General features: G+C 43.2%; 2 protein-coding genes across 2 annotated transcripts in view; both read right to left on the reverse strand.

Moving 5' to 3' along the window:
* Positions 1-1,882: 1,882 nt before the first annotated feature.
* cep120 (centrosomal protein 120) lies at positions 1,883-10,609 on the reverse strand. The gene is made up of 17 exons (XM_056418863.1): positions 10,422-10,609; positions 9,969-10,125; positions 9,409-9,523; positions 9,150-9,294; positions 8,505-8,653; positions 7,898-8,095; positions 7,615-7,833; positions 6,989-7,371; positions 6,655-6,804; positions 6,226-6,408; positions 6,044-6,143; positions 5,363-5,539; positions 3,784-3,873; positions 3,616-3,708; positions 3,371-3,532; positions 2,729-2,851; positions 1,883-2,164 (listed from the first exon to the last, which is right to left on the reverse strand). The coding sequence occupies exons 1-17, from the start codon at positions 10,468-10,470 to the stop codon at positions 2,051-2,053; spliced, it is 2,607 nt and encodes an 868-aa protein (XP_056274838.1). The 5' UTR covers positions 10,471-10,609; the 3' UTR covers positions 1,883-2,050.
* Positions 10,610-11,184: 575 nt separating this feature from the next.
* znf608 (zinc finger protein 608) overlaps positions 11,185-14,263 on the reverse strand; it is a 39,419-nt gene continuing 36,340 nt past the window's right edge. Inside the window, 2 exon segments of the mRNA XM_056419635.1 lie at positions 11,185-13,285; positions 13,909-13,965. Coding sequence (XP_056275610.1) covers positions 13,266-13,285; positions 13,909-13,965 — 77 coding nt within the window. The 3' untranslated portion in view covers positions 11,185-13,265.

A 14,263-nucleotide genomic window follows, 5' to 3' on the forward strand; every position in this document is an offset into this window, starting at 1 on the left:
GTCTGTTCCATGAGTCTGTTCCTTGAGTCTGTTCCATGAGTCTGTTCCTTGAGTCTGTTCCTTGAGTCTGTTCCATGAGTCTGTTCCATGAGTCTGTTCTATGAGTCTGTTCCATGAGTCTGTTCCATGAGTCTGTTCCATGAGTCTGTTCCATGAGTCTGTTCCTTGAGTCTGTTCCATGAGTCTGTTCCTTGAGTCTGTTCCATGAGTCTGTTCCTTGAGTCTGTTCCTTGAGTCTGTTCCTTGAGTCTGTTCCTTGAGTCTGTTCCTTGAGTCTGTTCCATGAGTCTGTTCCTTGAGTCTGTTCCTTGAGTCTGTTCCTTGAGTCTGTTCCTTGAGTCTGTTCCATGAGTCTGTTCCTTGAGTCTGTTCCATGAGTCTGTTCCATGAGTCTGTTCCTTGAGTCTGTTCCTTGAGTCTGTTCCATGAGTCTGTTCCTTGAGTCTGTTCCTTGAGTCTGTTCCATGAGTCTGTTCCTTGAGTCTGTTCCTTAAGTCTGTTCCTTGAGCCTGTTCCATGAGTCTGTTCCTTGAGTCTGTTCCTTGAGCCTGTTCCATGAGTCTGTTCCATGAGTCTGTTCCATGAGTCTGTTCCATGAGTCTGTTCCTTGAGCCTGTTCCTTGAGTCTGTTCCATGAGTCTGTTCCTTGAGTCTGTTCCATGAGTCTGTTCCATGAGTCTGTTCCATGAGTCTGTTCCTTGAGTCTGTTCCTTAAGTCTGTTCCTTGAGTCTGTTCCATGAGTCTGTTCCTTGAGTCTGTTCCTTAAGTCTGTTCCTTGAGTCTGTTCCATGAGTCTGTTCCATGAGTCTGTTCCTTGAGTCTGTTCCTTGAGTCTGTTCCTTGAGTCTGTTCCATGAGTCTGTTCCTTAAGTCTGTTCCTTGAGTCTGTTCCCTGAGTCTGTTCCTTGAGTCTGTTCCTTGAGTCTGTTCCATGAGTCTGTTCCTTAAGTCTGTTCCTTGAGTCTGTTCCCTGAGTCTGTTCTGCCTCTACCTGGTTGTCATGATCTTCTATACCATACCTGCCATAAATATTATGATACTGATAAAATACCATAAAAACAGTACCATAAATACAATACTGGTATATTTATCTATAATAGTAATACATAAAATATCTGCATGGTTCACTTTTTACCAACTTTTTCAACACTTAACAAATGGCAGTAATATTAGTATTAGCCTACAAGATATGAATGAAACTACATGGAGCCATCATAGCATTGATGATACACTATGAGGCCGTTAGTCTGTATCTGACCAGAGGATACAGAGTTCATCAGGATGAGCAGCTGTAGAGTTTCATAACTTTACAGACTGTCTGCATTGGAGACAAAGTACTTAAACATTTCACTTCTGGCATCTTTTTTTATTTTTATTTTTAAAGATGAAGACTCAAAAATTCCGCCACTTAACGCCCCTCTCTGTGAGCGCTGCGCAGTGCGTGCAGACAGCTTGACACGGAGCAGCGCGTGCGCTCTGATCGCTCTTTTAATGAAGTATCGATACTAAAAATATGCTAAATCACATCGCTCTTAATGTACGGGTACTTTGTTAGTATCGCTACACCGTGCAGCGTGACAGCAGCAGATAGCGGGCTAACATTCAAGCTAACCTAAACCACCAAACGCTGAAGACATCTGAACGCTGATTGGCCGAGACGCGACACGTCACATCAAAGATGTTTTATTGCGAAGAGCACCACTCCACATTTTCTCCGTGTCCCACTCCAATCTCATAAACGCCGGCCAGCCAATTGACCCCCCCCCCCCTCCCCTACCCCAAAACAAAAACTCTTCGGATCTCCACGATTCACGTAAGTCACCTATTTTGGTTTCAAAACGGCGAATTTCGCCGAAAGGTGAGGGATTTTCATGCCTGTTAATTAACCTTTTCTATACTTTAAAGAACAATAAATGGATTAATCAGGATAATAATACCTGGAATAAATATGAATTAAAACTGCCGTTACACGGTAACTAAGAGTTCTCTTAAAGTTTATGAATGGACCGCCGGATGTTCCCTCAGAAGAAGTTTAGAACAGATCTGAGGTCAGTTCAGACGCACCTGTTTGAACCTGGCCAGCTCCTTTAAGGCCCGCCCCCACTGCTGCTTGTAGTGCAGCTTGGACTTGGTGGTGGACTCCAGCTTCCTCTCCAGCTCCACCTGCAGGACCATGACATCACACGAGTGAGTGAGTGAGTGAGTGTCTCTCTCCACAGGAAACATTGAAATGTTCAGATAAAAGCAGTTTTGTTTAACTTTTTTGAAGGTATAATTTTAATGTTTACGGTTATCATTTTAATTCTGAAAGATGTCATTTTAATTTTTAAAGGTATAATATAAAATGTTAAAGGATATCATAAACATACATTTTAAATGGTTTAATATCATTTTTTTTAAAGGTACAATTTAAATTTATACAATTTTAAAAAAGGTATCATTTTCATTTTCTATGATATTTTACTCTTTATACTTTTTTTTAACCGCACTGCATTATCCTAAAAGCTTTAATTTCAAGATGTATATTAATTATAAAGTATTATTATGAATAAATAAAAACTCTATATAATACGATACAACCCAATAATAAAACCATATATTATTCTGAAAAGGGCCACTCGTAAATATGCACTAGAACTAAATACTTCTATAATGAAATTACCACAGTATATCTAAACTGTAGTTTGGCTTCTGTTACTTCAGAGTACTTATACGAGATATAATTACCTTCTCCAGAGAGAGCAGGTTGACCTCCGACTGCAGTCTGACCTCCGGCCTCACGGACTGCTGTTCCCTGTAGAGATGGAACTCTTTCTCCAGCTGTCGGTACCGAGACTCTCCGTCTGTAATCTGGAAGCACACCGACAGGAAGTTGGTCACTGTAAAGGGGGCGGAGCTTCCTCTAGTCCTGTGTTCAACACAGACAGGAAGTCATTCACTGTAAAGTGGGAGGAGCTTACTCTAGTCCTGTGTTCAAAACAGACAGAAAGTTACTCACTATAAAGGGGGCGGAGCTTCCTTTAGTTATGTGTTCAACACAGACAGGAAGTTGTTCACTGTAAAGAGGGAGGAGCTCCCTCTAGTAAAAGGGGAGGAGCTTCCTCTTGTCCTGCGTTCAAAACAGACAGGAAGTGATTCACTGTAAGGAAGTCCTTCTAGTAAAGGGGGAGGAGCTTCCTCTCGTAAAGGGAGCGGAGCTTCCTCGGACAGACAGGAAGTTATCCACTGTAAAGGTGGCGGAGCTCCCTCTAGGAAAGGGGGAGGAGCTTCCTCTCATCCTGTGTTCATTACAAACAGGAAGTTACCCACTGCAAAGGGGGCGGAGCTAGTCCTGTGTTCAACACTGTCTGAGCTCATCTCTCTCTCCACCTGCTGCAGCAGACGGGCTCTCTCCTCCTCCATCAGCCGGGCTTTGTCGCCCTCTAGCGCCACCCGGTGGTCGCAGTCCTGCCGCAGCCTCCTGCTGCTCTCCTGCAGCTCCCTCTGGGTCAAGCTGTGTTCGGCCCGCAGGTCCTTCTGCAGCCTCTGAGTCTGACGGACACCAACAACAACAACAATGAACCGCCGCTCTGGACCAGGTGATGGCCTCTCCGTGTGCTGGAGGTGGTTCTGACCTCCAGCTCGGCTGCAGCCAGGTGTTTCTCTCGAGCCTCCAGGTCGCTCAGGGTCTTCTGCAGCTGCTCCTCCAGCTGGTTGTACTCCACCTCCTGCACACAGGAGCCAATCAGGTCACACGGTCACGCGGATGCACGCCGTCCATCACAAGATGGCGGCAACCCCACCTTCTTCTTGACCACAGCTTCTCTCTCTCGGTCTCTCCTCCTCCACTCCTCCGCCAGAGCCTTCATGTGGCTCAGCTCCTTCCTCCTCAGCTGAAATGTAGAAACAGCTTCATTCATACTTTTATTTCGCTTCATATTTAGCAGTCAACTGTCTTCAAAGGAGGGAAAGTTTTGTGCTGTTGACATGTTTTAGACACACGTGACCGACTTCATACACAGAATGTTTCGTAATAATAAAAAAATATTATATTGTAGAGGTAAACAAATTCACGAGGGCCCTTTAAGGAAAGGGGCGTAGCCCTGGTGACGAGGGGGGTTAAAGGGCACCAGGAAGTAGAGAATAGCACAGGTGTTGAAAAGGAAAATAAACGACCACGGTCAAGCAGAACTACTCGACTCTTCGTTTTTTCCGCACACCTACAATATTGTGTTTTTAAATTATGACTTTCTAGTGGAAATCTACTGACTTGAAGTGACAGTTAAAAAATTGGTCGTTAAAAAAAATATATATTATTTAATTTCTGTGTCATATTTTGAAGCTATAAAAATTTATAGATTTTTCAAGGTATAACTTTATTTTTTAAAGGTATGATTTAAAAAAAAAATTAAGGCGTAATTACAATTTTAAAAAGGTATATTTTAATTGTTTTCAAATGTATAATTAACTTTTCTTTAAAAGGTATGATAAAAATTTTTTTAAAGGTATAATTTTATTTTTTAAAGGGTATAATTTTTGCGACCGACAGAATGTTTCGTAATAATCTACAAATATATCCATTATATTGATATTGTGTTTTTAAAATTATGACTTTCTATTGGAAATCTACTGACGTAAATACATATGGGGAAATTAACTATTAGACATCTGTGTCATACTTTGAAGTGCGTTGTGGTTTTGATTTGTTTACTTATTTGGTGCCATAACTTCCCAAAATAATAATAATCATTTAGAAGCAAACTTGTGAACTTTCTTTCATGACTCAACATTGTGTTTGTTATTAAATCAAATCTTATGGATGATTTATGTTCCGTTTGAAGAATAAATATATTTATATTGTCATCCATAGCATATTTCTTTGTATTAAACTTATTACCTTCGCATTGAAAATGCCGGAAGGTTATGTTTTGATCGCTGTGTATTTATTTATTTATTTATTTGTATGCGTGTTATTCGCAAAACTCAAAAAGTATTGAACCGAATCGCATGAAATTTGGTGGGATGATTGTTTATTATCCGGGGACCAGTTGATTAGATTTTGGGATCGATCGGGTCAAAGGTCAAGGTCAAAGGTCATGAACAGGTCAAATCTTCTTGAATCACATGGAATTTGGTGGGATGATTGGTTAGTATCCGGGGACCATTTGATTAGATTTTGGGATCAATCGGGTCAAAGGTCAAGGTCAAGGTCATGGAAAGGTCAACATCTTTTTTTTTACCATAGCACGATACATTTTTGTCCAATTGGCATGCAACTAATGCCAAAATGTTCATAATACAATGCCCAATCTTGTGATATGCAAAGGTATGCGCTCTACCGAGTGCCCGTTCTAGTTATTTATATGTTTCCGCTGTATTCACCTGGTCGTCGAACAGGTCCTCCTGCTCCTCCTTCCACAGCTCTAGCTCCAGGGCCGTGCGGTACTCCTGGGTGTCCCTGGAGGGGGCCGGGTCCTCCAGGCCCAGCGGGGGGGCCACGATGGGGCCGGGTGCTGCAGGATGGGGGGGCGGCTGAAGGGCGGGGGCCGCGGGGACACTCTGACGATGAGGATTAAAAACAATGATTAAAAACATTTATATATAATTAATATATATATATAAATATAAATATACACACACACAGTAAATATATATTATGTTACATTATATGTTTATTTAAAATATATATATATATATATACATCTTGCTTAAATTAAATATGTATATATAATTAATATATATTTAACATTTATATATATATATATATAAAGAGTTAATATATATTCTGTTAAATTATAGTTTTATTTTAAATATATATAATATATACACATACACAGATTTATATTAATATAAATTAATTAATATATAATTATATATATATCAATAAACATTATATATATACATATTTATATGAATATAAATTAATTAATTCATGTGTTGCTTATATATAAATATCGCAGACCTGTGCAGCTAAATATTATAATTGTTTGAACAATAATCATTCTATGCACATCTCCCATTAAACGGTGATATTTAAATAAAGTGTCTTCTTCTCCGTCTCACCTGTGAGGACTCGTCGACCACCACGACGTCTCTGGCTCTCACCAGGCCGAGGTCCTCCAGCGTGGCCACGTAGCTCAGCTCCGCCACCGGCTCACTGGGCCTGAAGGACGTGAAGAAAAACGGAGCCGGTTAACCGTGTTCACGCCTCCGTCGACCTGCTCCGCCGGCGGCGCTCCGCTCACCGCTGCGTCGGCACCACGGGGATCCGGTCCCGGTGGCTTCGCCTCCAGCGAGGCTCCCCCGTCGAGGAGGCCAGGCCGGTCCTCTCGGAGCTCAGCAACCGAGACAGCTGGACGGAGGCTCGGCCAATCAGATGGTCCCCACTGGAGGAGTCCCTGTGCCACACCTCCACCACCAGAGGGACTCTAAGGGGGAGGGGAGAGGGAGGTAGACAGAGAGGGGTAGAGAGAGAAAGAGAAGGGGAGGGGAGAGAGAGAGAGGAGAGGGCAAAAAGAGAGGGGGAGAGGTAGAGAGAGAGAGCTGAACGAAACAAAACAACATGAAAATAGTCCTCTTCCACCACCTGCTGGCCAAATGTGAGAAGTGTGTGTGTGCGTTTACCTCAGGAAGGTGTGTGTGTGTACCTCATGAAGGTATATGTGTGTGTGTACCTCAGGAAAGTCTCCTCCAGCTGTTGGGGCAGGGCAGCGAAGTCGAAGGCGCAGTAGGACTGAGGCAGCGAGGCCTCGGAGCTCCTCTGCAGCTCCACAGGGGGGCCGGTCATGATGGGGGCCGTGCTGCCGAAGAACTGGTACGAGTACCTGGACACATAAACAAATAAACAAATAAACATCACCTGACTGACTGGACATGTCTGCTCTCTTTGAAACGATCGCCAAAGAACACCGATTTTGAGAAGACTCTCGGACTGACTTCGTCAGTCGCTCGAACCCTAACAAGAACCAGACGAAGAAGAGGGAAGAAGAAAAAGAAGAAGAATCTCACCTGAGAGTGGCAGCGATGGCGTGCGTCTGGCTGAGGTTTCTCAGGCTGCGGAGGTCCAGGGAGAAGCAGTAGTGGTGGGCGGAGGACGGGATGGACACTTTGGGAGCAGAGACGCTGACGGATGAAGCTCCGCCTCCAGTCTGCTGCTGCTGAACAGGAAGCTCCAGATCTCCTGGCAACAGCGCCGCCGGAGGCTCTTTGCCACGATGAAGCTCCTCCAGCAAACTCTCCGCTTCGCTCTCCGTGTGAGAGGAAGGAGGAGCAGGAGGAGGAATAGAAGGAGGAGCAGGAGGAGGAACCGAAGGAGGAGCAGGAGGAGGAACCGAAGGAGGAGCAGGAGGTCTTTGAGGAGCGTCAGAGGGAACTTCTTTCGTCCCTAAAGACTGGAGGAAGAAGGAAGTGAGAGTAGTAAGTAGATAGGTAAATAATAATGTTCTCATGGTGCGTTCAGGCGCTGCTCAGTGAACATGAGTACTGGCTGAAGGTAAATGATAATGTTCTCATGATGCGTTCAGGTGTAATCTAGTAAAATGAAGCGTTGGTGACAAACTAGAATGGATCCAGATGTTTTCACATGAATATAATACATTAGAGGTGTATTATGGGGTGTTTAACTTCCTGTGTACCTGCGCCGTGACGTCCTCCCTCCTCAGGGTGACCGCCACCCCCACCGTCGGCTGCAGGTCAGCGTGCAGCGCCGCCATCTTGGATCGTTTCGACGGTCGCAGAACGAACGCCCCCTCCACCGTCGCCACCATGTTGTCCAGATCCACCGCCGCGCCGCCGAGGGCCGACAGGGTGACGTCGGTGCTGCCGAGGGAGTGATTCCCACGGCATAGGTGGATCTGAGGAGGATGAACAGGTGAGCGAGAGGTCGACGCAGAGGCCCCGCCCCCTCCCTAGACTCACCTGTAGACTGGGCTGCTGCGACAGGAAGCTCTGAAGGACCTTCTTGCTGCTGCGGATGCGCACCGAGGCGCGCTCCGGCTCGAAGTCGGGGCGCAGCAGGCTGGCGAAGGGCTCGCTGGTGATGTCGTTGCCTAGCAATGAGTAGTAGAAGAAGAAGCCTGGCTCCTCCCCCGACAGCTTCACGGTGCTGGGGACCAACTGGAAGAAACAGGAAGTCAGGGTTCATGCACATGTTGACCAATGAGTTTACAGGACTTTTCTATCACTTTTCCATCCCTTTTCTATGACCTTTCATGACCTTCTCGTGACCTTACCAGGACTTTTTCATGACTTTTAATTTTCATGACAAAACATTTTGTGAAATCTCGGTGCTTACGAGAAAAAGTGAGAACATTTAGTATTTAAACTAAAAGAGAATTCCAAAGCGTACAGTACATAATGACACAAATGAATGAGAGACAATAGTTTGATTAAAAGAATAAACATTTGTGTCTTTTAATATTACAAGTTTCCATGGCTTTTCCAAAATTTTGGGGATTACATTTTTCCCCAGGACTTTTCACGGGCTAAAAAAATAAAGTATTTTAAAATGTGCTATTGTCTATACCTGCTCCAGCTTGGTGGCGAAGGCCACGGTGACGGAGAGTAAGAACATGTCGCAGCAGAGCTCTGCTGGGCCCACCTGGTGGTAGCCCTGGTCAGGGACCAGAGAGGCCTGCAGTCGGTCCGGCAGCAGGTCTGAGACCGCAGGAGGGCCTGCAGCAGCAGAAGAAGAAGAGATGTGATGGTATCAGTTATCCCAGAGTTAACCGTCATCTCTGGGTTAGGAAACTGCTGCATGAGGGTCTCAATTCAGGAGGAATATTGTCTTTTTTTCAAAATAAGAGAACAAGAAGGAGAAGAAGAACAAGAAGAAAAAGAACAACAAGAAGGAGAAGCACATGAACAAGAACAAAAACAAACAAAAAGGAACAAGAACGAAAACAAACAAAAAAGAACAAAAAGGAGAAGGAGAAAAACAAGAAGAAGATGGAGAAGAACAAGAAGAAAGAGAAAAATAAGAACAAGAAAAACAAGAACAAGAAGAACACAAAGGAGAAGAACAAGAAGAAAAAGAAAAATAAGAAGGAGAACGAGAAGATGAACAAGAAGGAGAAGGAGAAGAAGAAGAAAAAGAACAACAACAACAAGGAGAAGAAGGAGCACAAGAACAAGAACAACCATAATGTTCAGTGCGTGTGGATCAGCTGACCGTGGCGGGGCGGGGCCTTCTTGGCTCTGAACCTATCAGGAGACGGCTGGTGGAGTTTGGCGTCGTTCTCCAGCGACATGCTGAGGAGGAGCGCCGGACGCTGCTTGGTGTACTTACTGCTGAGCAGAGGGAACCAGCGGGGCTCCTGGAGGAGGAGAGACGCTTTAACAGGAGGAGGAGGAGGAGCAGGAGGAGAGATGCTTTAATAGGAGAAGGAGGAGGAAGAGGAGCAGAAGGAGGAGGAGGAGGAGACACTCACCTGCTGCACCTCCTGCACAGACCTCAGGTCCAGGACGATGTAGCCGACGCTGTCGCTCCTCTTGCTCACGGAGTCGACGGCGAAGCACTGAAGCTTGATGGGCGTCCTCTGCAGTCTGAGGGACACGAGACAGAGAATATGGTACTGAGATATTTCAAAATAAAACTAGAACTTTCTTTATTGACTGATGGTTTTTTAAAAACTTATTTAAATTATTATATCCCTTTGATCTACTTTTATTATGAAGTCTTATTGTAAGAATAAAAAATAATTTATAACTTTTTTTACAGGTGTATTATAAAGAAATATTTTATTATTAATATGAATTTTTTTTTAACAAATAGTTAATATTATTTGTATTTATTGTGACGCAATGGTTGTTTTGAAATTAAATTAATGAATTAATAGAGAAAATAAATGTCAGATTCATATATTTATTTATATTAAACACTTGTTTGTGACAGTCAGAACCACATATATAATATTAATACTCTGATGACTAAGATATCTTTATGGTCTTATCCTTATGGTCTGATGTAGTTTTACTGATCTGGTCCCACCTGTGCTGGTGCAGGGTCCGGCGGTCCAGCTCCCAGGCCAGCTCGGTGCTGAAGACTGGCTGGTCCAGGTGCTCCACGGGGTCCGTGGCCAGCTGCTCGCCATCGAAGCTCAGCTGCACCACCAGGCTGAGGCCGGGGGCCTTGGGGAAGTGGCGCCCTATAGGAGAGATGCCGTTGGGGGAGGAGCCAATCGGAAAGAGGGCGTGTTCGTGGTATTTTTACTGAAGTGTTACTCGTACTTTTACTAAAGCGTTACTAGTACTTTTACTGAATTGTACTTGCACTTTTACTGAAGCGTTACGAATACTTTTACTAAAGCGTTACTAGTACTTTTACTGAAGCGTTACTAGTACTTTTACAAAAGCGTTATTTGTGCTTTTACTGGAGTGTTACTAGTACATATATATATATATATATATATATGTTTATAGTGTAGGTTACATCACTTCTCACCTTGGAGGATGGACACAACGATGAGAAGTTGGTCGGTCTTTGACGCCATTACATTAGTAAAACTATTAAACTCTAGATATGAAAGTCCTCTTCGACACGGAGATTAATTCAGAAGCTCTCATTGAACGTGTAACGTGTTAAAAGTCTCACAGAGGAGACTCTGCCCAGTTTGTCGGTTGAAGGCAGCAAACAGCCGCTTTGTTGTCAAGCTTTTGGCGCCACCCATTTTCTTTTGAAACCGGAAGTGACGCTAGAGACGCTTACATGTTTAGCGCCACTCCCTCCCCCGCCGGCGGGAGGCGGAACTGCAGGACGCTGCTCTGATATCATTACTACTGATGTACCTGGCTGCAGTTAGAGGTGGAAAGTATCCAAGTACATTTACTCAAACTGTTCTTAAGTACAATGTTGAAATACTTGTGTACTAATATTTTATCTAACTTACTCCACTACAATCCAGTGGGGGAATCCTGGACTTTCTTTCAGTCACTACTTTTATTTGACAGCTGTATATTTTTTTCAAGTTTATTTTCAGATTCATATTATTTGCGAATTTAAGATTATTATTATTATTTGTTTTTTTATTATCATAACATTTCAGTGCGGGACATTACACACAGTATTTCTACACTGTTACACTTTTATTGAACTAAATGATGTTCTTCCAACACTTGATACATACATCAATAAAAGAAGAAAAGAGTAATAATATTGTCAATATACTCAATACAGACATCTAAAAGCACTTCTCAAGACAAAACTCCACAGAAGAGAGTATTTTTTTAATATAAAACATCCTTTAATCATGATTGCCAAACATATGAATTAAGGCATATACAGTATAAAAAAGCAACAGCAGGTTCCATGTTCATATACGAGTTCTCCGTGTGTCGTAACGGGAGACAGCAGGTGGGATGAGGAGTGAACACACACCAAGCAGCCTTTATAAGTGTAAACAGAGTTCATATAGCACTATATTCAAGTAGTTGAATGACCACCGACACGAGGCAGGTGAGGTGTTGGAGAGGAGGAGCCGCTGATGGACCGCTAAATATATACTAACCACCATTACTTCAAGCTACAATCGAAGACAACTCTGTTGTTCTTGTCGTTGTTCTAAACCAGTCTTTGTGTTTGTTAACTGAAAAGTGTTAAATGTTATGATTATTATTTTGATGTTGAAGCCAGCCATGTCGTCACAATGATACAAATTAAATGTAATTAAATTTTATTTTTCACTGTAGCACTGTGTTTTTTAATCAAACGGTCTGTCAGCGGCTCTATGAGATAGTTAGCTTGTAAGAGGTGAGGGGAGGAGCAAAGGATTGTGAGACTTCTGATCTGGGGGCCTCACTGACCGTAAACTTTGAAATCAGAAGGATAATTCCAGTGTTTTCAGGGTTACCTTATATTTTCAGTTGGCTTACGTTGAATTTAGCGTTCGGATTCGCAATCAAATGCTTTTATTTCCAAAGTAGACAAATGTTGGTCGTGGACAAATCCATTTAGTTTAGAGCAGCCTTCAGACGTAACAGTAAAGAAACGGGTGTGACACTGGAACTGTCCTTCAGAGGGTAGAAGCAGAACTCGCCAATGCAACTCCGGCCTGGACCTCGTTTTTGATAAAAGCCCAAAGAATGAGAATCAAGTCACAGTAACACGTGTTGAAGTCACTCCCACGCTCTTTTATTCTAAATGTATTCTATATTGGGCGAGTCTTTTTCCTTTTTCTAGACCTATAAATTACCAGCTGGTTTCTATTCAAGTCCCGCCCCCCAAACGAAACAATCCAGAAGGTTGACTCTTTTCCACAAGCGGCCATTAATGGCCGGTTGGGTTTAGGCTCAAAAGAAAGCCACCTGGTTACATCGACAGGTGAGTGAAAGTCTTGGTTCGTGTTCCTATGTTTGGCCGAACCACCTCACCGCAAGGTCTATTTGGTAGCCATAGTTCTGCAGGTCTCTGAGAGCCTTTCTTTGGGGTCCTAAACCTTTTTTTAAACCTTCTTAAGAGGCCCAAACTGGAACTGACGGTCGTTAAGCAACAAATGAAAGTCCTCAAACTCTCTTTTCTAAGGACGAAACTCATCCGATAAGTTAAAAGGCTCCGCCCCTACCCCGATGGAGGTCAACGTAGAGCAGGATATAAGCCTGTCGGAGCTCCGCCATGAATCTGTACAGAGTATTTACACCAGCGGGGATCCTACATGTGAAGGTTTACGCTCACATAAAGACGATACATTCAACATGGTTACGCTCAAGAACGGGTTAGTAATACAAATGTGTAGCGGTAGCACGATGGAGGGAGGACCACTTCAATAATCAGAAGAAGAAGAAGAAGAAGAGAAGAAGAAGAAGAAGAAGAAACAGAAGTAGAAGAAGGGTAATAATAGACTTTTTAGCTTCCTAATGCTGTTTCCCAGTTTTAAGGAGAGAGAAAAAAAAGTTCAACTCCATCAAGGAAGTCTTCTTCGATACATTCAGTCATATTATCATCATCATCATCATCATCATAATACACTACGATAAATGTGCAATTTTGAATTTTTTTTAAATAAAATTGAACGCCACGAGCCGGGCCTGACGCACGGCATTCTGGGACGTCGAACTTTTAATAAAAACACGGCGGTGCAGATCCTGCCTCCCCCGCCCCTCTTGCTGCTCCCTCGATTACGCGTTATAAAAACGGTTTCATGAGTAGGAAATCAAAGGGAGAGTCTTTTTGTTTCTTTTTTAAAAATTCTAGTTCTCTGCCTCTAAGCGAGGCGAAGCTTATTGAACACCATGGAAGTGATGTCTGATCGATCGGCCGGTCCTCATGTGAGACGTGGGCTCCCACATGGTCCTACTTCTTGCCTTCGCCCTCTGTGGACACAAAGAGGACAACACACTGAAGACACACATTCTCACACAGGAACTACACACTACACACGGAATTCTCTCTCCTGACCACCAGGGGGTGACTCCTCTGGTTGTATAGAAGTCTATGAGAAAATAACACAAGTCGCTGATCAAAAGCATTGTGTTTTTTTTAGATAACGAGATAATTAAGTGGTTTGTTCACAAGATAAGAAGATAATTAATTCATGATCGTCAGGTATCAAACATGAACTCTGTTTTCTTTTTCGCCTTCAGGCCTCGGCTCTCTGCTTTAAGGTTAATTATGTTCATCATCACATTGTTCATATTACACACTTCAAAGTGGGTAATAATAATGTATAATTTGATTTAATCGATTATTTTAATTAATAAATATGATTATATTCCACGACCTAAAGTGAAGCGACACAGCCGCAATTATTTATTTATATTTAATTCACTTTAACTGAAACGAGAAAAAAAACCTTTTTGCATCAAATTTGTAATTGTATATTTTCCATGAAAATCAAACGATGAGAAAAAGCGCCATGTTTTTTTCAGAATTTACCAAACCTGCAGAGAGGAATGCATCCACGTATTACATGAATATTAATATGCATCAGACTCACCAGTGGAGGAGTGACCCGACACCTGCTGACTGGACACCAGCGACCGGGAGCTCAGCCCTTCAGACACAGGAAGGAAGTCACTTTTCAAAATAAAATGTCCCGAGGGCAGAGGACAGAGTGTGTGTGTATATGTGTGTCATGATCTGGAGTTTGTGTCTCGTTTTGTGTCTTGTTTTGAAGTCCTTGTGTCGTCTGTCTCCCTGTGATTGTCTGCCCTGGTCCTGATTGTTTCCTTCTGTGTGATTGCTGGCCCCGCCCTCATTGTGTTCACCTGTGTCTCGTTCCCCGTTGTCCAATCACCTCCGCCTGCCTGTGTATGTAAACCCTGTTCGTCTCATTCCCAGTGTGGCTTCAT

This window comes from Pseudoliparis swirei, chromosome 7 (assembly GCF_029220125.1).
Source record: "Pseudoliparis swirei isolate HS2019 ecotype Mariana Trench chromosome 7, NWPU_hadal_v1, whole genome shotgun sequence".
Classification (NCBI taxonomy): Eukaryota; Metazoa; Chordata; class Actinopteri; order Perciformes; family Liparidae; genus Pseudoliparis; species Pseudoliparis swirei.